This window comes from Chelonoidis abingdonii, chromosome 16, assembly GCF_003597395.2.
Source record: "Chelonoidis abingdonii isolate Lonesome George chromosome 16, CheloAbing_2.0, whole genome shotgun sequence".
Classification (NCBI taxonomy): Eukaryota; Metazoa; Chordata; order Testudines; family Testudinidae; genus Chelonoidis; species Chelonoidis abingdonii.
The window spans coordinates 12,716,923-12,740,264 of record NC_133784.1 but is presented as its reverse complement, the minus strand read 5'-3'; the positions used below and the strand labels follow the sequence as shown (position 1 = coordinate 12,740,264).

Genomic DNA, 23,342 nt, shown 5'->3' with positions numbered 1-23,342 from the left:
TCCATCTCCTGCCCAGCCATTTTCAAAGGAGCCCATGGGAATCCAGCACTCACATCCCACTGAGTTTCAGGGGCAGCTGGGTGCCCAACACCCTTAGGACTTGTTGAAATCTCCAGCCTGTTTCTTGCCCACACTCCTGTATGAGAGCCCCTCATTACAACCTACTGTCTCCTCCCCTGGGGCCCCTTTCCCCTGCCTTGGCCTGCAGCTCTCTGGGGAACCCAGCTCCTTCATTTTAGGACTGTGCACCTCTGCTCTGCATACTACACTCCAAACTGCGTTCCAGTTCTGACTGCCTGCAGCCTCCTCTTTGACTACAGTAACTCCTCACTTAACATTGGCCCCGTTAACATTGTTTTGTTGCTGATCTATTAGGGAACAAGCTCGTTTAAAATTGTGCAGTGCTCCATTATAACGTCCTTTGGCAGCTGCCTGCTTTGTCCACCGCTTGCAGGATTCTCTGGAAGAGCAGCCCCTCCTTGTGGGGATTAGAATCAGAGGGGCCGGCAGCCCCCCACCCCACATCAGCTCCCCTAAATTCCCTGTAAGGTATGTGGCTCGGCAGCTGCCCAGCAGCAGTTCAGTTGCCCCCACCCCCACACCCACTGCTGTGCAACTCCTATCCTGCCCTCTGCCTTGGAGCTGCTCCTGCCTCCGCTCTCCCCGCCACCCCTTCATACTCACTCTCCACAAAGTGGAGGAGAGGGACAGAAAGGAGGGAGCTTGCTGGAAGCTGTTGCTTCCTGTCTGATCTGCTTAAAAGGGCAATGTACTTGAAGTGAGCTGTGCATACTTAAAGGGGCAATGTACATCTCTCTCACTCACTCATGCATTCACCCCCCAGCACTTTGGAAAGTCAGCACCTGTGCAGCCCTGCATATGCTGTCAGGAGAAGGGAGGGGTGTGCTCCAGCTGCATAGCTTGGGCTCATCATTCTGTTCAGTTTTTGCAGGGAAGTGTTTGCAGCTACTGCCCTGCATCTATCATGTTTCCTCCCTCCTGCCTCAGTCCATGCTGCCTTGTAGAGTGTGAGGCTACATTAACAACAGCGTATTAACTCTCGAGGGCTCAGCCGATGCTGGTTCATCATTCCCTGGGAAAGGGCCCACCCTTACTCCACCCCCTCAACCAAGCTTCACAATCATCATTGCTGTGTACAATATTAAACTGTTTGTTTAAAATTGTTTAAAACTTATACTGTATATGTCTTTTGTCTGGTGAAAAAATGTCCCTGTAACCTAACCCCCTCCACCCCATTTACATGAATTTTTATGGGGAAATTGGATTAGCTTAACACTGTTTTGCATAAAGTCACATTTTTCAAGAACATAACTACATTAAGTGAGGAGTTACTGTGCTTATTCCATGGCTGTCCTTTATCCATTCGTCTGTACATGGAAATCTGATGCCTGGTTTGGGCATATCTACACCATCTTGGAAAATAAAACGGAAAGGCCTTCCCAGAAACTGAATGGAAGTTCTCCCTCAGTTCCTTCTAGGACATGCGATCCTAGGGAAATCCCTTACTCTTATCTAGCTGGTTATTTCCTTTGCATTCCTTCCAACCCCAGCGCAAGCATCCCTCAGAATATCTCCCATGGACTGCAACTTTTCTCCTAAGGGACCAACCTCTAGGCTGGGAGGGGAATCGGCCCTGCAGAGCCCTGTCCAGCTCTGGGCTATGGGCCTCAGTCACGGCAGTTTTATGCCTTTTGGCTTCTGAGGCCACACAGCTATTGGCACTGAACTCGCCAACCAGCCAGCAGAAGGTCACGACTACACGTCATTCGCACCAGGGCCTGTGCCCCAGGAGCCTTCTCCAATTGCTCTTGCCATGTTTCTCCTCTCCTCTCTGCCAGATATTCACAGAGTGCGCCAGCCACCACAGTGCCTCGTGCTGGCTCCAACCCTCCTCTCGTGTTCTTATACACCCCTGCCTGTTCCTTCAATCCCTGGCATCTCCCTGCTCAGCCACACTGGTTTCTGTTGCCCTTTCACTGTCCTGGAGTTTACTGATGTGGGGCTTGGATCCCAACCTCCCCCTAGGCATTGGGAATGTGTCCCACTTACCCAGCCAACACTCCACTTCACGGCCCCCAGCATTCAGTATTCTGCATCCTTGCCCTTCGTACAAATCCTCCTCTGAACTTCCAGCCCCACATGACTATCACTGAATCCTAGATGCCCACAGCTCACGCCTGCCTCCTTCCCACCCATCCCATCTATAATAGCTTCTGCAGCAACGGGCTGTCTCCAGTGTGCTGCGTCAGGAAACGCATTACAATCACCGCCACCATGCACCCAGCCCGTGCTTCTAAACAACTCTTCTCCTACTCGGCACAGCCGCATCATCAGAGTCCCCTCTGAGCTCTTGTATCTGCACTGGCGTCTCCTGGGCTCCCCTGCCATCCTGCCCAAGGGCTCTCGAGCTGCACCGGACCATCACCTTGGTTCCTATGTCGTCCGTGACCTCAGTCCAAATAACCCTCTGCTGTGTCAGCCCAGACACTAGGGGCCTTTCTTCCTGCTAACACAATATTCCCTTCTTCTCCCCTAGACACCCCTCCTACTGCTCTCTTTATAAACCCCACCTGCTAATTTAGCTGCCCACGAAGGGCCTTAGTTTAACCAACTCCTCACCTTTCCCCTCATCGCATGGCTCCCATTCAGTGACCCTGCTGGGTTTGCTCCTCGGTTTGCACAGAACACATTTATAGCTCTGCCCAGCTCCCTCTTTTAAACCCGGATGGTTAGTAAATAACATTGCAGCCGGCTGGCTTACCCAGGGCTGTGGGCTCAAAACACTGCAGCTGCCTGTTATTTGTGTTACAGTAGCACCTAGGATCCGTAGGCTCCAGGACCCCCAGGCGCTAGGCGCTGTACAACCACAGAACCCAAAGACACTCCCTGCCCCCGAGAACTTACTGTCTGATGGAAAAAAGGTTGTGACTTGGCAGTGGCAAGATCTGAACCTACACTTACAAGGAGCCTGGAGCCTAAATCCAGCCCCTTAGATGCTTGCCCCTGCTACCAGCTAGGCTGGAACTCAAGAGGGCTAAGAAAGCTGTTTCCTTGAAAGCTACAAACCGTCAGCAGCAGGACCAGGGGGACCCATAGCAAGGGATGCACTTTCCAGGAGTGCTGAAACAAGCCACCGAATCCCACTGCCCAAGGGGCGAGCGCTATTCCACATCCAGGCTCAAGTCTTCCTTCAGCCAGTAAAACCTAGTGTGTGGGCCACCGACTTCTGCCTTCCCTCCACTCAGCGAGCACCAGCCCCCCTCAGTCAGGAGACCCTTCTCCTCTGCAGCTGTCTAGAGCACCCTCCCCGGACCACTGCCCTGCCTCAAATCTCCATCCCATTTCTAACCTCAGCAGCCAAGGTCCCGCTCCCTTGCCCAGGCCCCCTGCGGCTATTATTTCTCCCTGCAATTGGTCTAAAGGCTGTACAGCTTTCGGATGATGGCGTCTGTATAACAGACACGGTGCTGGGTCCAGGGGGCTGCTCCGAGCAGTGCAGACACCAGTAATGACTTTCCCTAGGTACAGTCTGAGCCATCGGATTTGTTGCCCAGCCCACAGAGCTGCCAGCACTGGCAATTCGTTTTCACACACCCCAGCTGCACATTTCTTACCCACATGCTATTGCCAAGGAAAGGATACTGAAGACAAGGGTGATGAAGGCCAGAGCGGAGAGGATGCTGCGCAAGTGACCGGTCCAGTAGTGGCCCCTGGTTTTCGCCATGCGGTAAGTCAGAACCGACTGCAGGAACACAAAGAGCATGCTGGTAGGAAATGCCACACCTGCGCCAATGTAATGCAGCACCTTGGCATAGTCCACCTGGGAGACACAAACAACCAGGTCAGGGCACAGAGTCCCACTCCGCTCCATCGCCCAGACGCTACAGTTCCCAGCACTCTGGCCTTCTTCTTTCTAACCCTAGAGTTTGGGTTCTAACCCCTAATCAGATTTCTGTCTCTCACACACACCCCTCTCTGGCTTGGGATGCCCTGCGTCAGATGTCACTTGCATGCACCCTTTCTAACCAGAGAGTCAGGATCCCAGGATCACCATATGAGCAGCTGCATAATTAGAACCTAAGGGGCATCTGGCACCTGATTTCAGACACATTCTCCCCTGGATTCTAACCTAAGGCTTAAGGTCTGAACCACCACAGGGAGGAGGAGGGGGAGGGGAAGGGAGAGCTCTCCCTCTACCTGCGAGCAGGTCTCACACATAGGCAGAGCTGTCTGGGTCCCCACGGTGAGGTTCAAGGATTCCCCAGAGAGCACTCGGAGATGAGTCCAGACTGACAATGGATTCAGCAGGGGGACATGGAACAGGTCTGGCCAGGTACTGTCCTCTGTCCCGGAAGGGAATCCATGTTTACACGGTTTCAGCGGGTTAGTCTTTGGCGTGGCATGGCAGGGCAGCATTCCCGCAGGCCGGGGGCCCCCTGCCGCTCGCTGCATGTTCCCAGCTGTTCCCAGACTGGCTCTATGGCTGCCCAGAAGGCTCAGACATACAGTGAATTTGGCTGGCTGGCTTGATGCAAGAAGCGAGTTAGAGCAAGGCTGGGGCCAGGGTTGGGGCAATGCAGCCAGCTGAGCTGTGCCCTTGGAATACAGCATCCACAGCAGCCTCCTGGGCAGCGAAGCCAGAACCTATCACACAAGGGAAAGGAGAGAAGCCGGGTGCTCTGGGCAGGCGACTGGTTACAAATGGCCCAGCAGCCCACTGCAGAGCTGGGGTGCCCAGAGACCTAGTGCCAGCCCAGCATCCCCTGCGAGGTTTTGAGGGTGGCCAAGGCGAGCCTATTCTTGCCTGTAGGTAAACATCCCCTCCCTCAGGATGGCCTGATGTGGGCAGAGAAAAGCAGACACCACTAGAAAGCAGCGTCTGCCCAGACACGTTTCCTGGCATCACTTCGGGAAGAGTAAATATCCACCCTTGGCGGGCACTGGAAGGAGAACAAACACATCTGTGATTCATCTGCTTTGCTCTTCTGATGCGGGGAGAGCCACTGACAGAGCCCAGAGGCTTGGCGCCCCCTCCACGCACAAACCCAGGAGCCCTAGTGACATCCGGCTGGGAACTGAAGCTGGGGGGAGAATCTCAGCTAACCCTATGGGAGCCAAGCTAGGTTCCACACAGCCCTCAGGATCTGGGCACCTCGTAATTATTCATCCAACCTCACGGCTCCCTGGGAGACAGGGCAGTGCCATTACCACCACATTACAGACGGAGAAACTGAGGCACACAGAGGCTAAGTGACTTGCCCAAAGTTGTGCACAGAGTCTGGTAGAGCAGGAAACTGAACCCTGGTCCCCTGACTCCAAATCCAGGGGCGCATCCCCCAGGGCCTAGGCCACCTTTACTCCTCTGACAGTGATTAACCCATTAACCTCCTCCCCACTCCCCCTCAGACTGGAAACCCTGGCATTGGGTCATTTGTTTCTGGAGTGGGGGAAAATTCCTTGCTCCCAGCTGAAGCTCTCCATAACTCAGCCCAGGGGATAGGGCTCCCCACAGAGTGGATTGAAGCTGGCCAGTCCATGGCTGGATTCAGGCGGGACAAGGAAGGGGTTGCCCACTCCAAGAGTTGGGCACGTTGCCTCCACAGTCTTCCTTCCCCACACCAGGCTCTGGTCTCTGATCCAGGGCATTAGCTGGCACCGCATCCTCAGGGTGATTTTGATGCAGTCTGCCCCCGTCGCCTGGAACTCCCAAACGCCTGCCAGTTCACAAGGATGAGCTCGCTTGAACCACGGTGTGAGCGTACCCACAAAGCTGAGCACGGAGGACTTAGGGCAGCCTAGCCTCTGGCTGCACACAGACAATGCTGATTCCACGTAAAGCACTTTACACCCCCACCCAAAGCTGGAGGGAGCAGATCCCATCACACCCAAGCCATGCACCTACGATCCAAGTCACAATTCAGAGCCATTTCCTAGACAGGTGCTGAGCGCTCTTGACTCCTATTGGCTCAGCTACTCACAGGACCAGGCCTTCTGGGAGCAGGCTGCTTTGCCAAGCATTTTTCCCTGCGCTGCCAACTGCTCTGCAGTCTTGGTTTCCTTGCACCCACCCCCTGCACTGCCTTATGGCATCAGCTCTCGTGAGTCCCAGCTCACCAGACTCCCACATGGGCAGCACCCTCCTGCCATGCACTTTTTTGTGGATGCAGAGCAGACCAAATCCCAAAACCCTGTCCCTGGCTCCCCAGACACTTCAGGGTGCTGCCCGTTACAACCCTTCCTAGCCAACCTCACAGAACTCCTGCCCTACTCATCTGGCATCAGCCTACTCTGCCTGGTGCAAGAGCCTTCCCCTCTGCAGCTCTTGACATCTGGAAGAGCCATCAGCTGAAGAGAGGTCCTCTTTCCTGCCTGCGCCTTTCTCCCTCCGCTAGCTTTCAACTCCAGAGTGCGCTGCAGGGAAGCAGTTTCTCTGCATGGTCTCTGCCCTCTGATGCCGGATTACACAAGCCCATCAAGCAGGGGGAAGTTGATGAGCACAGTGGGGTAATCCCCGCTGATCTGACAGCTGGAACTGACCCGGTGACGGCATCCACTTATCCAGGTCATCTTATCTGCCCCGTGTCTGATGGAAAAACCCCAGAGTCCAGGACACAGGAGCACCAAATATTGTGTTAGTGACACAATCCAAAGGGAAAGAACCTTGGACTGTGGCTATGCGTACATCCCTAGCGCAAAGCAATCCAGCCCAGGGGCAAGGAAGGGGCTGCTCTAGCCTCACGCCCACAGAATATCTCTGATGACCCTGTCATAAAGCTGGAAGGAGACATGCCCATAAGTGCCAGGTTACATGTTGGAGCCAGGAGTGCAACCACGATTTTGCTAAGGAGTGGGCCCAGGTGACCTGCCCCAGATTTGACTGGTGCACAAGCATAGGGGCTGGAACTAGGAGTGCTGGCTTCCATCACATACAGGGTTTACAGCAGGGTGGGAAAAATCCAGGCCACGGTGTAGTAGGAGGCAGACTGCCTGCTTGTTGCAGCCCCACACAGCTCCCAGAAGCTGCGGGTTGCTGCAGGCACATCTCTGCGGCCCCTGGCAGGGGTGGGAGGCAGCTCTGCATGCTGCTCCTGTCTCCAGCACCATCCTCACAGCTCCCATTGGCCAGAAACCGGCCAATGGGACCAGCGGAGCGGTGCTTGTGGGCGCAGGCAGCACACGGAGACCCACTGCCCTCCTGCCCCCAAGGGGTGCGCAGAGATGTGTTTACAGCAGTCAGCCACAGCCGCTTCTGGGAGCGGTGTGGGGCCACAACAGGCAGGTAGTCTGCCTAAGCCCTACTGCGCCGCTGGCAGAGAACTGCCTGTGGTAAGCACCTCTTGGCCAGAGCCTGCACCTTGCACCCCTTCTCCCGCACGCCAACCCCCTGCCCCAAGTCAGAACCCCCTCCTGCACCCAAACTCCCTCCCAGAGCCCACGCCTCTCACCCTCTCTTGCACCAAACTCCCTCCCAGACCCCACACCCCCTCCATTAATATAGTAGAAATGTGTGGCCCATGATGACTTACCAAAATTCATGGAGTGGCCTCCCTGCAAAAATTATTGCCCACCCCAGTTTAAAGTTTGGTTCAATGGCTCTCAGCACCCCTACCATATAAATTGTTAAAGCAGCCCTGCACACAGGGCCCCAGCCCCACTCAAATTTGGCCCAGCTGCCCCGCTGTCTTGCCTGCCTACCTGAGGAGACCCATCCCCCTAACCCTCGAGTACCAGGGGCTCTTCCTCTTTGCCCCAAGACTCCCGGGACCAACCAAAAATTTTACAAACCTGTACCTACGGGGACACCCCTGGGGTCCAGAGGCAGCCCTCAGTGGTTCTCACAGGAGGGGGCAGATTTGCTAACATCAGGGCGAGTCTCCTTCACACAAGATCAACCCCTGGTTTCTAGGCTCTAGATTCCCACCGGGGACAGAAGGCTCACGTGGATCTTGGTATCAATGTCCAATCTGGGAATGCTGGCGCATACAGCGAGATGGGGTCTCTCAGCACCTGCTCACCCAATCTTGCTCAGCGCAGATGAATCCTCGCTATTTCCATGCCTACAGTAAATGCTAAGCCAGCATGTCAATGCAACATGCAGACGAAATTTGAAATGCAGAACAACTGAGCTGCAGCCCCTGGCTGGCTGGCGGGCTTCGCTAGATAGGTTTTGGTGACAAGATCAGAGATTGCAGGGCAATGTTATTCCACAAATATTTACTTTACAAGATAAGAGTTAAATGGAGACTGGCAGCTTAGTCTGGGCCCATTAGGGGTGAGCAAACGAAGGTGAATTCCAGAGCCTAAGAGGAAAGGAAATTTACTTGAATGAAGTGAAAAAATTAATGAAAATGGGGGGTTGATCCTAAATACTCCCCTGTGATGCTGGAAACACCAAACACAAGTGCTGGGAGACAGCGCGCTTTGGCCCGGGTTCAACCTTCTAGGGTGAGAGACAGGCAATAAGTAACCACACTGAGCAGCGGTGAGAATGAGTGGGGTGATGAGCATGGTGCATATGGCTCCTTCGGCTTTAACACGCTGCAGGGTTAAAAGGAGCACAGGGAAGGGAATACAAGATATTTAATTTGACAGGCCAAACACAACCGATTTGTGAGTGGATCAAAATGCCTCAAAAGCTTCAATAAGGAGGTTTTCTGCACACGACTGGGCCACTGGGATCCCTCTGCCTGCAGCTGAGCTAGAACCCTGCGCTGGCTTCCCATAGCCCCCATCTGTTCCCTCCCCCCTAGAGGAGGAGTCTTACCTGAAAGTTGCCAACCATGGTGAGGCCGGCGGCACAGATCCAGCCTGCTGCTAGCCCCAGGGTGTTGAGGAGGGACGGCCCGCAGCACTCAATGACATGGGCGTATCTCAGCAGGCCAACGAGCATCACTGGGAGATGGAGACAAGGTATCCTGTCAGACACACGCCCACCAGCTGCAATGTCTCACCTCCCAGAGCCATCTTTGCCCCACCTGAGCCTGCCCAAGGGGCAGGAGAACAAGGAGCTCTTCGCCCACCCCTCTGTTTTGGAGAGGCCAAGCAGACCCCTGGCCAGCAACAGCTACCACCTGGAGATGACGACACAGAAGCTCCTTCTGTCACTGAGCCCAAGGGCCAAATTCGGTTCATTTCAGCCACAGCTCCCGGCCTTGGGGCGACGCCAGGGGCCTTGCCAGCCCTCCCAGCACATACTACAGGGCAATCTGCTCCTGCTCCTAGGGCCGGAAGCCGGGAGTGCAGTGGGGAGGGTGAGGAAAGCAGAAGCTGAGGGCCCTTCTCAATCTGCAAACATTTTGGATTAAATGTTCTCCGTGGGTGAAGTGCAGACTCAAAGGCCCTGGGCTGAAGAGCTTACAATGCTTTGGGGGAGATCTGACATGTAAAACTTGACACACAGCAGCGGGGAACTGAACTCCGCCATGCACGGCTCTCCTAGGGCCAGGCTGCGGGAGGCACCAGTCGCATAGCAAGCTGCTGGGGCTCTAACAGGCTGCAAGGGGGTGGGGGGGTCTGTGACACTGAAACCAAGTTGCGGTAGTTACTTGACCTGGACTTTGATACAGAGAACTAATCCACAGCACTCAGCAGCAAGGGATTGAGAGCCAGAGATCCACGCCCCAGACTTCCCAGGAGCAACGGGGTCCCTGCACATCCCTGAAGGGTATGTTTCTAGGACCTGGACAGGTTGGGCAGTAGCCATGCTGCCCGCACTCCGGCGCAAGCCCCCTGCAGCGGGAAGCTCTCGCGAGCAGGGCACCTGGGTCTGGTTTGCTTTATATGCAAACAGACACCTCCCAACCCCCACTCTGTGCCCCCTCCCTACAAGGACAGCTGTGCCCTGCATGCTGCCCCTGGCCGCCTCCTCTCCATGCAGATTGGATCAGTCCCTGCCCTGGCGCTCACCCATGCCCTCCCATCGGGTTGAGTTCCATGTCAGAGCCCAGTGAGGTTCCCCACACTGGAGTTTTGACCCCACTGCGCCACGCTCTCCTCAGCCCTTCAGCTTGGGCTCTGCAGCGGGTACATCTGGATCAGCTCAGCCTTAGGCACCAGCAAAACAAGCAACTGGCAGGGGCCTGTGGCCCCCCCACCCAGCTCTGCACCCTCTTCCATCAGCCGTGACAGGTTAGGGAGAGCTGATGCCCTGCGTATGGGAAGGGCAGCGCTGCCCAGGACGGCTGAGCTCCTGCAGCTCTGCATCCCCATCCCCAAGCAGCACAGACTTACCCATGAACGAGCCCAGGCTGCAGATCAGGCTGAAGAAGCAGCTCTCTGGAGGGAAAGTGCCACACTTGCTGGGGAAAGAAGACAGGGCCTGTTAGAGACACCACATGGCACCAGGCCTTGGGTAGGCTACTAGCCCAGGGGAACCAGGCCTGCTGGCAGTGCCACCAATAGCTGGGGCAGCTGCCCTCCCAGCCCTGGCCTTGCTGCCCCACTTGCTGCCTCCATTCCCCCTGGCTGATCTATGGCCGTTTGCCGTCCCCTCCCCCTGCAGGCAGTGTGGTGCTCCTGGCTGCCTAGATGTGGTGCTGAGGGTGCACAGAGCGGGTCTCATCAGGAAGCGCTGGAGTGGGATGGGCTGCTCACAGCTGGCACACCCCCACACTGCACACCATGCTGCAGCCAGGTCCCTGACGGGCTGGACTCGCAGAGGGTCACTTGGTGGAGGCAGGAGGCTCTTCACTCTTTTGGTGCCCACCTGCGTCCATGGACAACTCTCATCTCCAGGCCATAGGACCAGGGCTGGGGTCCATCCCCAGTGTGGGTGTCACAGTGGGACGGTGGGAGGTCCCACCCCTCAGCTGGGATCGTGCGCATGCAAACTGGAGATCCTTGGAGCTGCCGTCCTGGCCAGCACCCCTGAGCTGCCAAGCGGGAGGGTGGGTGCTATGGCTTAGTGCCATGGTTGCTGGGGCATTGCCTGCTCCACCCGTGCCCTCAGAGAGTGCCCTACCGTAACCTGCCCCTCAGAGCGCCCCCCACAGGGAATAGAACACCAGCTGCTCCCCGTGCATCTTCATGCTCTGCAGAGCCATGGCCAGGTGCTGAGGGACAGAGACGGGCTGCCCAGGATGGCAGGGCACCGGCCACCTGCCCTGTGCCTGGCAAAGGGGAGGGCTTGGGAGCGCCTCACTTCAGGCCAGGTGGGTGTAGGCAAACCAGCACTTCAGACACAGCCCCTGAGGCGAGCCACCAGACGCACATGCCAGGGACCCCTCCCTCCCTCCCTGTGCCAATCACCCCGCTTCCCCCCATGCCCTGCTCCCAGATCAGGACTAGCTGAGAGGTTTGGAGGGGGCTGGTGTGAAGACCCCCTGGGCAACAAGCTGGCCCAGCAGATGCCCTCAGGCAGGCAAGATGCGCAGGGTGCGGGGGCTGGAGCTCCAGGAGGTCTCTCCCCAGCTGGGAGCGAGCTAGAGCCTCCAGCAAGCACCTGACCTTTCCCCCACTTCGCAAACAGGAAGCCAAGGGGAAATTCCAACCCCAGCGCCCACTTCTACTTCATGCAAGCCGTCCCCCTCTTCCTTTGCCACAGGCGCTGCCAAGCCCGGCCTCCCATCCCAGGGCATGCACACACACACAACTCACACACCCAGTGTGCCCCTCCACACACACACAGCTCACACATCCAGTGTGCCCCTCCACACACACACAGCTCACACACCCAGTGTGCCCCTCCACACACACACAGCTCACACACCCAGTGTGCCCCCCACACTACTCAGACACCCAGTGTGCCTCACACACACACACTGCTCACACACCCCATGTGCCACACATGCGCACACACAGCTCACACACCCAGTGTGACACACATGCACACACACACACCCCGCTCACACCCCCAGTGTGGCCCCCCCACACACACACACCCCGCTCACACCCCCAGTGTGGCCTCCCCTCCACACACACACCCTGCTCACACCTCCAGTGTGGCCTCCCCTCCACACACACACACTGCTCACTCCCCCAGTGGGCCCCCACACACACACCGCTCACACCCCCAGTGTGGTCCCCCCCCCACACACACACACCGCTCACACCCCCAGTGTGGTTGCCCCCCCCACACCACTCACACCCCCCGTGTGCCCCCACACACACACCGCTCACACCCTCAGTGTGGCCCCCCCCACACCGCTCACATACCCAGTGCCCCCCCACACTGCTCACACACCCAGTGTGCCACAAACACATTACACACACACATGCCACAAGCACACAGATGCACTGTTCGCACTCAGCATGCCAAACACACAATCACACTGCTCACACCCCCAGCATGCCCCACACACACACACGCACTGCTCACACCTCCAGCATGCTACAAACACATACACATGCCACAGACACACTGCTCACACCCCCAACATGCCACAAACACACACACCATGCCACAAACACATGCTCAGGGGGTCCTTTCTGCAAGCGCTCGCAGACACTACAGAAATGCCCCAAGACACCTTCCCAGAGACCCCTGTTCCATGCACCCAGCACCCTCTCCGTTCCCAGGTGTGCACGCTACCCACCAGCCGCAAACCTCTGCAGAGAGGCCATCAACCACATACACATACACACACACACCCCACCCTTCCACACAGAGACCAGCTCCATGCAGACCAGTCACCCCTCCCACATGTACACACGGAAAACCCCCCAGGAGTGGAGTTTGTGGAGGGACAGCAGAGCACCAGATCACTGGGGCAGAGGGATGGAGCACCAGGCTTCCCTATGCTGCAAGCGCCACAACACTCCAGCCACGGAGATACCTCCAGCAGGGTCGCCTTTAGGGCGATTCCCCCAAATCAGGGTGCGGGGCCCAAGAGGGCCCTGCAACTTCTCTAAGGACCCTCTGCCGACGTGCTGTCGAAGGCAGCGGAAGCCAGTTGAGCTGCCGCCGAAGTCCCGCCACTGTCTTCAGCAGCAGCTCTTTCGAATCAGGCCTGGCCTACAGACCTCAGCCTAACCCCACCCCACAACCTGCTCTGGAGCCGATTCCCGTCAGGCTCCTCAAGAAGGTTCCTGTTCATGAATGGCAGGAATCTAGCCCGGACTCGCAGGTCGTGCCAGCTGCAGAGTTTGCTCACTAGCTGCTATGGAGCCCTGACCATCACCCCCACTCAGCACTGTGTTCATCCAGCTGCTGCTAACCAAGACACAGCCACTTGGCGACCTCTCTGGCTGCAGAGCCCCAGGGGCACCAACTCAGCAACTGCCGCAGGCACCCACTCGGAAGCAGCTCCGAGCTTCAGTGCCAGTCCTAGCTCCCGAGCCACACAAGCAGCAGGACACCTTCAGTGCAGGCTCTGCCAGCCAAATCAGTTCAGCCCAGTCCCTTCCCTCCATCTGCAAGACAGGCTCCCTGCCTGGCTACACTTCGTTCCCAGCACCTGCTCAGGGGTGGGCCTGGGAGCCAGGAGAGCTACACCCCATGGGTTGTTCTCCGGGCCCCTAGCAGTAGCATGGGATGGCAGCTGTGCCCCGGCAATGCCACCCCTCCCACCCTCTGGCTCCCGGTCTTGCTCCTTTTCCATTCGCAGCGTGCTGGCAGGGGCCAACAGGGGTGGGAGCACTTGGCACTCACGGCCACAAATGAGGCAGCTGAGATCCGCTACCTCGGGCAAGAGGAAAAGTTGTCAGCAAGAAGCTGCGAGCCACAGGAGCACAGCTCCTGGCAATTCCAGGAACATCCTGCCCCCTACCCACAGTTCCAGGAACCGCTCACACATGTGCACTGGACCGGTTCAGCAGGCATTGGATTGCTGTGCTATTTGGGGGCATTTTTGTTCTTACCTGACCAGAGGAATGTGATCCAGAGTGCAGCATGAAATGGGGCCGTCCAGGCCACAGGACTGGTTATAACTCCTGGGGAGAAAGGAACAAGGCACATTAGATAAGGGGTCAATACTTGTCGGGCACCAGACTTGCTGAGACCACCAGCTTCTGCAGATTTTAAGCCTTCATTAAAATAAGTTTCCCAGCCCTGCTGGCTGTAGAGAAAACCAGCCCAATGGGACTCCATACAGTGCCATCTGCCTGCGTCTGCAGCCAGGATGACACAGCTCAGAACTAGGGCCTGACCTCAGCTGGCTTAATGGGACAACCACACGGAAGCTTACCAGTGACACGTCAGTGCTGCTAACAATTTCGCTGTGAATCCTTTCAGCAAAACCCTTTTAGCTACTCTGGGGTTGGGGATAGAGTCTTTCCTGCCCCCGACCTGACCCCTCTCCAGTTTCCCCAGAATCACTACAGACAGCATCAAGCACAACTGAAAGGAGTGCTGCGGTTCGGCTCACGTGGCATTTGGATGCTGCTCCAAATAATCAGAAGCTCTTGGACCCGCTAAGCTGAGCTGTCAGGCTCCCTGGGAAGAAGGCACAGGCAAGGCGCTGCCCCCTGGCAGGAGTTGACCCCTCTGCTCCCAGTGGGATCCTGGAAGCTTAGAAGCCCCCGAGAGAGTTACAAATGAACTCAAGTCCATCCTCTGGACAGGCTCAGTCCATGTCCCGGGAGAAGCTGCAGGGCAGTTTGAGTCTTGGGCTGACGTTCAGATCAGCTCTCCTTTTAGCCAATCAGATTTGCTCAGCCGAGTCCACAGTCCTGTGCCAAGAAGCGGCTCATGGGGCAATACCCATTCGGACAGCTCCAGCCAAACAACCCCAGGGCCCGGGGCCAGGGACCAGGATGAGTTTTCTGCAGCAGTTTAGTCCCCATCTCCCAAGAGCAGATGGAGACAGGCTGCCCATTAACTGTGCCCATGCAGTCCAGGAAAGGGGGCGTAACTCCTTCCTCCCCATCAAACAAAACCAGAGAGATAGCAATGTTCCTGCCTGCTCACTAAAGCCACATGTCAGTGAGGAGCGGCAAGGGCAAACATGCAGGGATCCCCGTTTCACAGCACTCTCCCCAAGGAGCCCTGAAAAGTCATGAAGGTGGGCTGAAGATAAAGCCAGAGGCCTGATGGGATCTCTCCCCAGGGCTCCAAGCTGTGTGCATGCATTCAGCCCCTTCCACAGCTGACCGCTTGCTACGTGGAAACGGCCCGCAGTTCACGCCTGGGCAAATGAGTCCATCTTGTGGCCCATCCCCACATGCCTGTGGAGAGAGGCGACTCTCACTGAGAGGATTTACAGCTACAGCCTCCCTGTGCAGGCAGGGAGGAGCCACACATGGCTTTTTGCAACCAGTGGGTTTATTGCCCCTTGATGGAAAATAGAGCAAGCAGCCAGGGCAGGACCGGGGCCAAGGGCAAGTCCTGAGGCAAGCTCTGCATCGCAGAGAACAGAAAAGCCAGGAGAACAGCCAGAAAAATCGCTCAGAGAGCCAGACGTAATCACAAGGAGCTTTGGGGAAGTGCCAGGATGGAACACAAGCCAAGCTGCCAGGCCAAGGCCAGGGCAGGATTTATAGCTTTGGCCAAACAGCAGTCACTGTCGGCGAGGAACCAGAATGGCCAGGTCAACATGCAGAGCTGGGAAACCCCCTGAACACAGGACCAGAAGGGATCTTGCGGGCAGCAAATCCAGTCCCAGCCCCCCCGGCCGCCATAGCGAGGAGGAGTGGCCTCCCTGAAATCAGACAGATGACGAGCACAGCTGCCACTTCTCAGCCGGCCCCAGCCCCAGGAATGTTTGTGAACAGCGATAGCCGTGGCCCCAAGTTCTGTGCATCGTTACAGACCCTCCAGGGGAACGTGGAACCACCTGACCTCCTCAAATGGACCCCCAAATGCTGCCCTCTCACCCTCAGCATGGTCGCAGGTGGGCAGAGCGATGACTGTTGAGTAGGGGAGCCTATACAGCTCTTGAATGCTGGAGCAGACAGGCATGCACACACCCCTCCAAGGGTGAGCTGCTTTCTCATGGGTCCTGTCCACATGTGGCAGGGCACACATGTGCCCCGGACAGCTCTGCAGAAGCAGTGGGGCGAGGAAGGAAGGAAGGGGGCCCACACCTCTTCCCATTTGACCTACTGAGGCCCCTCCCGCTGCTCCAGACAGATGGGTCTGTGTGCGTGCAGTGGAGCTGTAGCCGCGCTGGCCCCAGGTCTCCGTGTGGCAGCCAGTGGAGAAAGCCAGCCCTGCCAGTGCTGCCTCTAGGAGAGCCGTGCATGGCAGGGTTCAGATCCCTGCTGCTGTGTGTGAATCCAGCCAGATTCGCAGGGTTGGCTCCAGCTGCTCTCTCGTATGGCTGCTGAGTTTCCACTGGCAGAGGTGATGGTTTCTCCAAGTCTTTCTAAAGGCTAGCGCTGACTCTCAGGGATTTCCTGGCCCCAGTGCTTCCTCCCCACTCCCTCTGAGTATGGGGCAGATGCACAGGAGAAACTGTGCACAGGGCAGCCACTGGGACCCGTGAGCCGCCCAAGGTAAAAACCGACTGCATGACAGAATGAGCTGGTGCTGAGACAGCCTCCCACGCTGCCAAATTCTGTCATGGCAAAGCATCAGAAACCCATCCCACAACAACAGCGCAGACACCCAGCGACCCCATCCCCTCTGCTACAGCACAGTTGCCCGGTGACCCTGACCCCTCCACTACAGCGCAGCTGCTCGGCAACCCTGACCCCTCCGTTACAGCGCAGCTACCACGCTACCCCATCCCCTCCGTTACAGCGCAGCCGCCTGGCAACCCCAACCACTCCTCTATAGCACAGCTACCACGCTACCCCGTCCCCTCTGCAACAGCGCAGCCACCACATGATCCCGTTCCTCTCCACCACAACACAGCCGCCCAGGAACCCCGTTCCCCTCTGCAACGGGGCAGCCACCACACGACTCCATCGCTCTCACTACAGCACAGCCACCACATGACCCTGTCCCCTCCACAATAGCACAGCCACCACACGACCCCATTCCTCTCTGCCACAACAGTGCAGCCGCCACATGACCGCGTCCCCTCCGCAACAGCGTGGATGCCACACGATCCTGTCCCCTCCGCAACAGCGCAGCCATCATGACTCCATCCGTCCCACCACAGTGCAGCCATCACATGACCCCATCCCTCCCACAACAGTGCAGCCACCACACGATTCCATCCCTCCCTCTACAGTACAACCACCCCATGACCCTGTCCCCTGCACTACAGCGCAGCCACCACAAGACCCCGTTCCCCTCCGCCACAGCACATCTTCCCGGCGACCCCGTTCCCCTCTGCAACAGAGCAGCCACTCTGCTCCTCCACAGGGCTGCCCTTCGAGCACAGGAATCCGCTGGCTCCAGGGCAGAAAGGGCTAATTGCCCCCCGGTGGGAAAGGAACCAGCCTGCCCCTAGTTCTGCCACCACAGAACTGCTGTGGTGGCAGAACTAGGGGCAGGCTGGTTCCTTTCCCACCGGGGGGCAATTAGCCCTGACAAACCAGCCAGACGCAGCAGCAGACGCAGAGGCCAGGCCAGTGGGTCCTGAAGAACCTGTTAACAATCTTTTCACCCCAGTGCTTTCGCAGGCGGAACACCACATGAAGCAGAGAAGGCCCTGGGTCCCCTGAGCCAAATCCAAGCTGACCTGGGCAGGCCCTGGGCTCCTGTGCTGCCCTGTCCCCTCCAGGAACTGAGCCAGGGACCCCAGCTCCTCTGCCATCCCTCATCAGACAGATCTCCCCAAGCCAGTCACTAGCACTGAGCCCTCACAGCAGGCCCTAGGGACAGAGGAGAGCTGGCCAGGCCAGTCCAAGGAGGAGAGACCTTCCAGAGCTGCAGGAAGGCTGGGCTGTACGAGGTCTCTTCCCTTGGAATCAGTTGTGCCTCCATGCCAAGGAGGCACTGTCCCGTTGGGGGAGGCAGTGCCCACAGTAAAGAGCCTAGGCAGCATCCAGGCAAGTTGGGGCATTAACCCCACACACCTGGCCAAATGCCACCTAGGTGGTTGCATCTTGCTGCTTCTGTTCTCCCTGGATTATTCAGCTGGACGTGGTAGCATTCTTCACTTCCTGTCCTAAAACTGTCACTGTGCACTGCGAAACAACTCTCATGCTCCACCTCAGAGAAGGCTTCAGATGATAACCACTGCTTATATCGACACAAATCTTGTTGGAAAGCAGTTCAGGTTGCTATGTGTATGTGTGTACACACACACACACACGTACACATAAGCAAGGAAATGGAAAGTTAACCCACCTAACAGCACGTACCCACTCCTCCTGCATCCACCACCATTATCATGACTACTGGACACCACAGCCCATCCACGTTAACCTTAACTCTGCCCTTTTCTGCCCTCTGCACACACTCCTCAACCAGGTTATCCCCCCATCCCCCAGCGCTGACAGTTGTGGATGTTGGCTGCAGCAGTGGGTTGTTGGCAGCAGGCAGCTTGGTAAAGGGTTGTGTGCAGAAGGGAGTGATGAAGGACTAGCATCCCCAGGGAAACATGTTCCAGCCCAGAGATGGCTGCAGGGGAGCCATTCATGTGTCTCACCAGCAAGGGATGAAGGGAGAGACAGTCACACCTCTAACATTCCACACTTACGCAGCCCTTTGTACGATCAAAGCATTATACAGACATTATTCACCCTCCTGACACCCCTGTCAGAAGGTGAATTATTAACCCCATTGCACAGATGGAGAAACTGAGTCACTGAGCACGGACGTGACTTGCTCAAGGTCACCCAGGGAGTTGGTGGAAGAGCTGAGAGCAGAACTCTGGACCACCCTGACTTATGACCCTTGGCTCATTCCTCCAGACAAAGCAGGAGAAGTGGGGAGGGGAGGAGAGGTGTGGGGGACAGAGCAGGAACCCATCCATCGATTTTCAGGAAGCGCAAAGCTTGGACAGGCCTCCAGACAGGGTGATGGGGAGGGCTCCAGCAGGGGGTGGTGGTGGTGTAGGAATTTTCTGAACGTGCAGTGCTGTCCTCCCCTGCCTGCTGGAAAGGGACAGAACCCCCTGCAGCCGGGCTCCTGGCAGCCCAGAGCCCTGGGAACCTGCCCCAAAGCCCCCTTCCCTCATCTACTGACAGCACAGGGTGAAACATCTCCTCCCAGTCTCAAGGGGAAGTGGTGCTGCTCAGGCTGCTTGCAGACCCCGCAGGGCCCAGGGGATCCACCCTCCTCCCCGCCCCAGGTTGCTGCTCCCCATCTGGCTCCTGTGCTAAGTGATCATTACAGATTTCTATAGCGTCCTTCAGGCTGGACTCCCAAAGCACCCAGCAACAAACCCATTGGAAACTGGATGCTGGAGATGCTGCAGCCAGCCCTGTATCACAGCCACCTCTGGGCCAGAGCCTGAGAGCTGTTCAGCAGCACACAGCAACACTGCACAGCCATTGAGGATGGAAAGCGGAGAAAGCCACCGTGGCCAAGTGACCACGCAGGTGGTTGACAGAATGCAGCTACCAAAGCTGAGACCCCAATTTCTCCAGAAAAGGGGCGGGGGGAGGGGATAGTTCATGTCCACAAGGGACAAGCAGCTGGGTTTTAGGTACCAGCCGGAAGTGCCCCTAGTAGCACGTTTGGACGCTGGCTCTGTACGGACTCAGGAAACAGCAGCAATTCCTGTGCCACCTGAGCCAGCCCTGCAGGTCTCCCAACCAGGTACCAAACAGGCTGGACCCTGCTTAGGTTGGGAGACCAGGCAGGATCCTGGCCGGGGGGGAGGGGGTTGGCTCCTGGCTCTGTCTGGCTTAGAGTGGGCCTTTGCCCACTCCACAGCCTGTCCCGTGCTCACTCCCAGGGCCCTGCTGCCCAGCAGGGAGGCCCAAAGCACAGGCTTGCCAAATCCGGCTGGGCAAAGGGCTGTTCGTTCCCACTGATTTTCACAGCTCTGCCTGCAGATGGCCTGAAACAAGGCTACAGTGCAGAGAGCCCCGGCTACTCCCCCAGGCCCTCCTTTCTGCAGAGGGCCTCTCTGGAGCTGCAGTGGCTTAGCGGAGTGCCTGTCCCAGCAGGACTCCCAGAGCCTGTCCAGTACTTCTGACCCGTCAGAGCTGCCGGGCTAAGGCTGGATTGCGGCAGGGGGTCCCAGAGGGCTGCAGGCTCAGGCCTCCTCCCTCACCATCAGATAGAAGTGATGTGTGAGCTGCTCCGAGCTTGGCCAGGGAACGCAGCAGCAGCAGCACCCTGGGAGATGGGCCAGGAATGCAGGAGCTGGCGAGGTGGCAGGGGGCCTTGGTCAGTTGCTTACTTAGCTAACAGTTCCCTCTCCGCCTGCCAGCCATCCCAGGGAGGCACCGCTCCCCCCTCAGAAGCTGAGCGTGGCAGATATTTACCTGCAGATCCCAGCCATCCCAGGGTTCCTGGCATGGAAACAGCTTGGTGGCATGGTGCTGTCCCTCAGGCCAGGCCGCATGATGGGCTCCAGCTGGAGGCAGGCCCATGCCCCCAAGCTCCCTCCCAGACTTAGGGGGGTAGGTGAGCCAGAGAGGGAAGAAGCTGGAACAAGGCCAGGCCCCTACAAAGATCTGAACTCAAGTCACTTCCCACTTTGATCAACTTCTGCTGTAACGCTTTCAGGCACTCCCTTCATCCGCAGCACAACCTGCTCCCCACCCCACCCCCAGCCCTTCCCTGGCAGACAGACAAGCACTCTCCCAAACGCGGGTACACCCAGCATCCATACACACATGTACCACAGCTGTAGCTCTGCAAACCCCAGCAGCACTGACACCGCCCACTCAGGGCTCTATAGGCACAGTGGGCCTCGAACCCATGTCTTCCAGATCCAGGAACACAGGTCCCTGGCATGTGAGTTGGAGGCCTATGTTACACAGCTAAGCAGTTTAGATTCTCCCTGGCAGATGGCAGTAGACCATTACAGCTGGGATTTCAACCGAACCACAGGGTGTCTGGCATCCAGTTCTCTTAGGATCGAAGCTCCCAGCCTAAAATTCCATCTGACCTTACAGATGGAGGCCTCCATCTCAGCTCCATAATTAAGGCTGAGTTTCACAGTTAAAAGAAGGTGTTGTCTTTGCTAGGCATAAACAAAAACAAAGGCTGCTGGTTCTCAGAACTCCCCCGTGTACTAGAAGCTCAGTCTCTGCCTTACTGGTGAGTTACAACTGAATCTGTTTGGTAACCACAGAGTTAAAAACGACTTCCCTTTGGAAAGCTTAGAATTGGCATTTTTTCAGATCCTTCTCGTTTCCATGTGGCTCTGTTTTCCAGCCATGAAACCTCAGAGATGGCGAGCTAAGCAATCTCTCCTGCATAGGTTTGGGTCTGTTTTTTCAAAATTAAAACCAAGTTCTTTAGCATTACTCATCGTCAGCATTCTGTTTATACTATGAAGCCAATGGAGAAAAATGCGTTTGTCTGAAGACAAAATAAAATATTCTGCAGGAAATGGCAGTGTATATTTTTCTTTCCTTGCACCGAGAGCTGTATACACCAGCCAGAATACACTTACACGTCGCTTCTAGGTCTGTGCTCTTTACGAGACACAGGAAGCCAAACATGATTCAGAAACATGTCCAAAAGCAAGTCAATTTTCTAATCCCCACCTCTCCCCAATACCTGGTCTGATCTGTCCATAACTTTCCAGAAAGATCGACCCTCTGCTAAGATCTGCCAGGAGAAGCTGCAAGGTCAGTTTGGTTTTGGCAAAGTTGTGGGAGGGGTACGTTCAGCCTCAACAGAGGAAAGTAGCTAGTTCCAACCTTTTCCATGGAGACTCACACCCTCAACGATTCCCTTAACTGCCTATTTGCAGACTTTTTCATGCTCTGGGGGGTTTGAGTGGAAACCTTCTAACAAGGGTTAGATTATTTACTGGAGCCGCCTTGCACACATATTGACCATGTTCTGGTGGGGGGCTTTATATAGCACCAGTCACATGGCCAGATCCTAAAGGGCTTTGAACACTTGAGGCTCAACCTGCAGGTTCCTAACACACGTGACTAGCGTTACTCATATTGGCAGCTCCCTTGAAGCCAGTGGGCCCACTGACACCAATCACGTTACTCAAGGGAGGAAAGATTTGCAGGACTGAGCCCTTAATTAATGAGCTCTATGCCAGGCTTGCCTTGCCCTGCCAATGAGCCACAGAGGGTGACTGTTTCACAGCAAGGGGCGGCGGCGCCCCACAGGTCAGGGGAGGTAGTGACGTGTGGCCCGTTTCATTGCAATGGCAGGGGGAGGTGGAGTGTAGCAGGCCAAGACCCCCAAAATAACACCCTACAACACAGCGCCCCCAGCGCCGTGCTGGAGCATTGCTTCAGTACCACAGCTGAAGAGGAACACCTCCTGAGCCAGCAGCAGAACACAGGCCTTTGCTGGAGGTCTCCCATCCACGTACTGCCTGGGCCTGACCCTGCTTAGCTGCTGAAACTGGTTAGGATTGTAACCCATGGGGCTCTGGCTTCTCTACAGTCTGTCTCTGTCCAGCATGTGAACAATCCACCAATCCCCCACCTCCCAGGGTCAGAGGGCCTGGGGTAGGGCATGTTGGTGAACAGAGGACCTTAGCGACCCGGAGCCAGGCCTAAAGGACAATCCGGGTCTGGATGTGGGGAACAGGCTCTCTGTGCCATGGAGGAGAACGTACCAGGCCCCGCAATCAATAGGACACCAGCCTCCAGCTCTAGCACCCCTCACACACTACTCCACCACCAGGCTGCGATGCTAGTATTTGGGGCCACCTCTGGTAACCAGGAGCTGATCCATAGGAAATGACAAGGACCAGGAAGCCGCTGGAGTTTCCTCATCACCCATCTAACCTGATCAGCAGCCGCTTTCCCTTTGATCTGCTGGGCAAGGCCAGCCTTGGCCGGAACTAGGTTGGAGACAGAATGCCTGTGTGCGGGCTGGGCCACTGACCTCAGCCCAACCCCCAGCAGCTAGGCTGTGGGAAGAAGTACTGTGTCACCACACCCCCCAACACACCTGCCCGCATGATCTTGTGTCTCGGTGCCAGCACAAGCCTTTCCACCCTGCTCAGAGAAGGACCTGCCACGACAGGGTCCGCAGCCAGTTGGTGGGGACCCCCTCCCAGCCAACAAAGGTCCCATCCCACCAGGACTCCTTACCAGTTATGGACTGGGCAGATGTGGTTGTTGGAGAGCGCCATAGCATACCTACAGGAGACAGAAGAATGCCTGGATTAGCTCAATCTTCGATTCTCACTAGATCACCCCACCCACACTCCTTCCAATCCATCACCCCACCCCCCCAGCAGCACTTCCTTGGGGACATACACAGACTCAGGGCAGCAGCCACAGGCAGCCTCTGGGAGCATCTCCCAAGCACTGGAATGCTCTAGCTCGGAGAGTGACCCCACGCTCCCAGCCGAGGTTTACACAGCCCATTGATGGAGACTCAGGGAAGAGAGTTGGATCCGTGAAGAGCTTGAATTGATTCCCGCTGCACCTGGGACCTTCCGGGG

The 23,342-nt window shown here is 56.8% G+C and overlaps 1 protein-coding gene across 1 annotated transcript in view; it reads right to left on the bottom strand.

The window, feature by feature from the left end:
- NFKB2 (nuclear factor kappa B subunit 2) overlaps positions 1-23,342 on the bottom strand; it is a 61,716-nt gene that overhangs the window by 32,403 nt on the left and 5,971 nt on the right. Inside the window, exons 2-6 of the mRNA XM_075072916.1 lie at positions 22,987-23,034; positions 13,819-13,890; positions 10,252-10,319; positions 8,786-8,913; positions 3,636-3,841 (exon numbers count right to left, since the gene is read on the bottom strand). Of these exons, the coding sequence (XP_074929017.1) occupies positions 3,636-3,841; positions 8,786-8,913; positions 10,252-10,319; positions 13,819-13,890; positions 22,987-23,034 (522 nt within the window). The remainder of the gene's footprint in view (positions 1-3,635; positions 3,842-8,785; positions 8,914-10,251; positions 10,320-13,818; positions 13,891-22,986; positions 23,035-23,342) is intronic.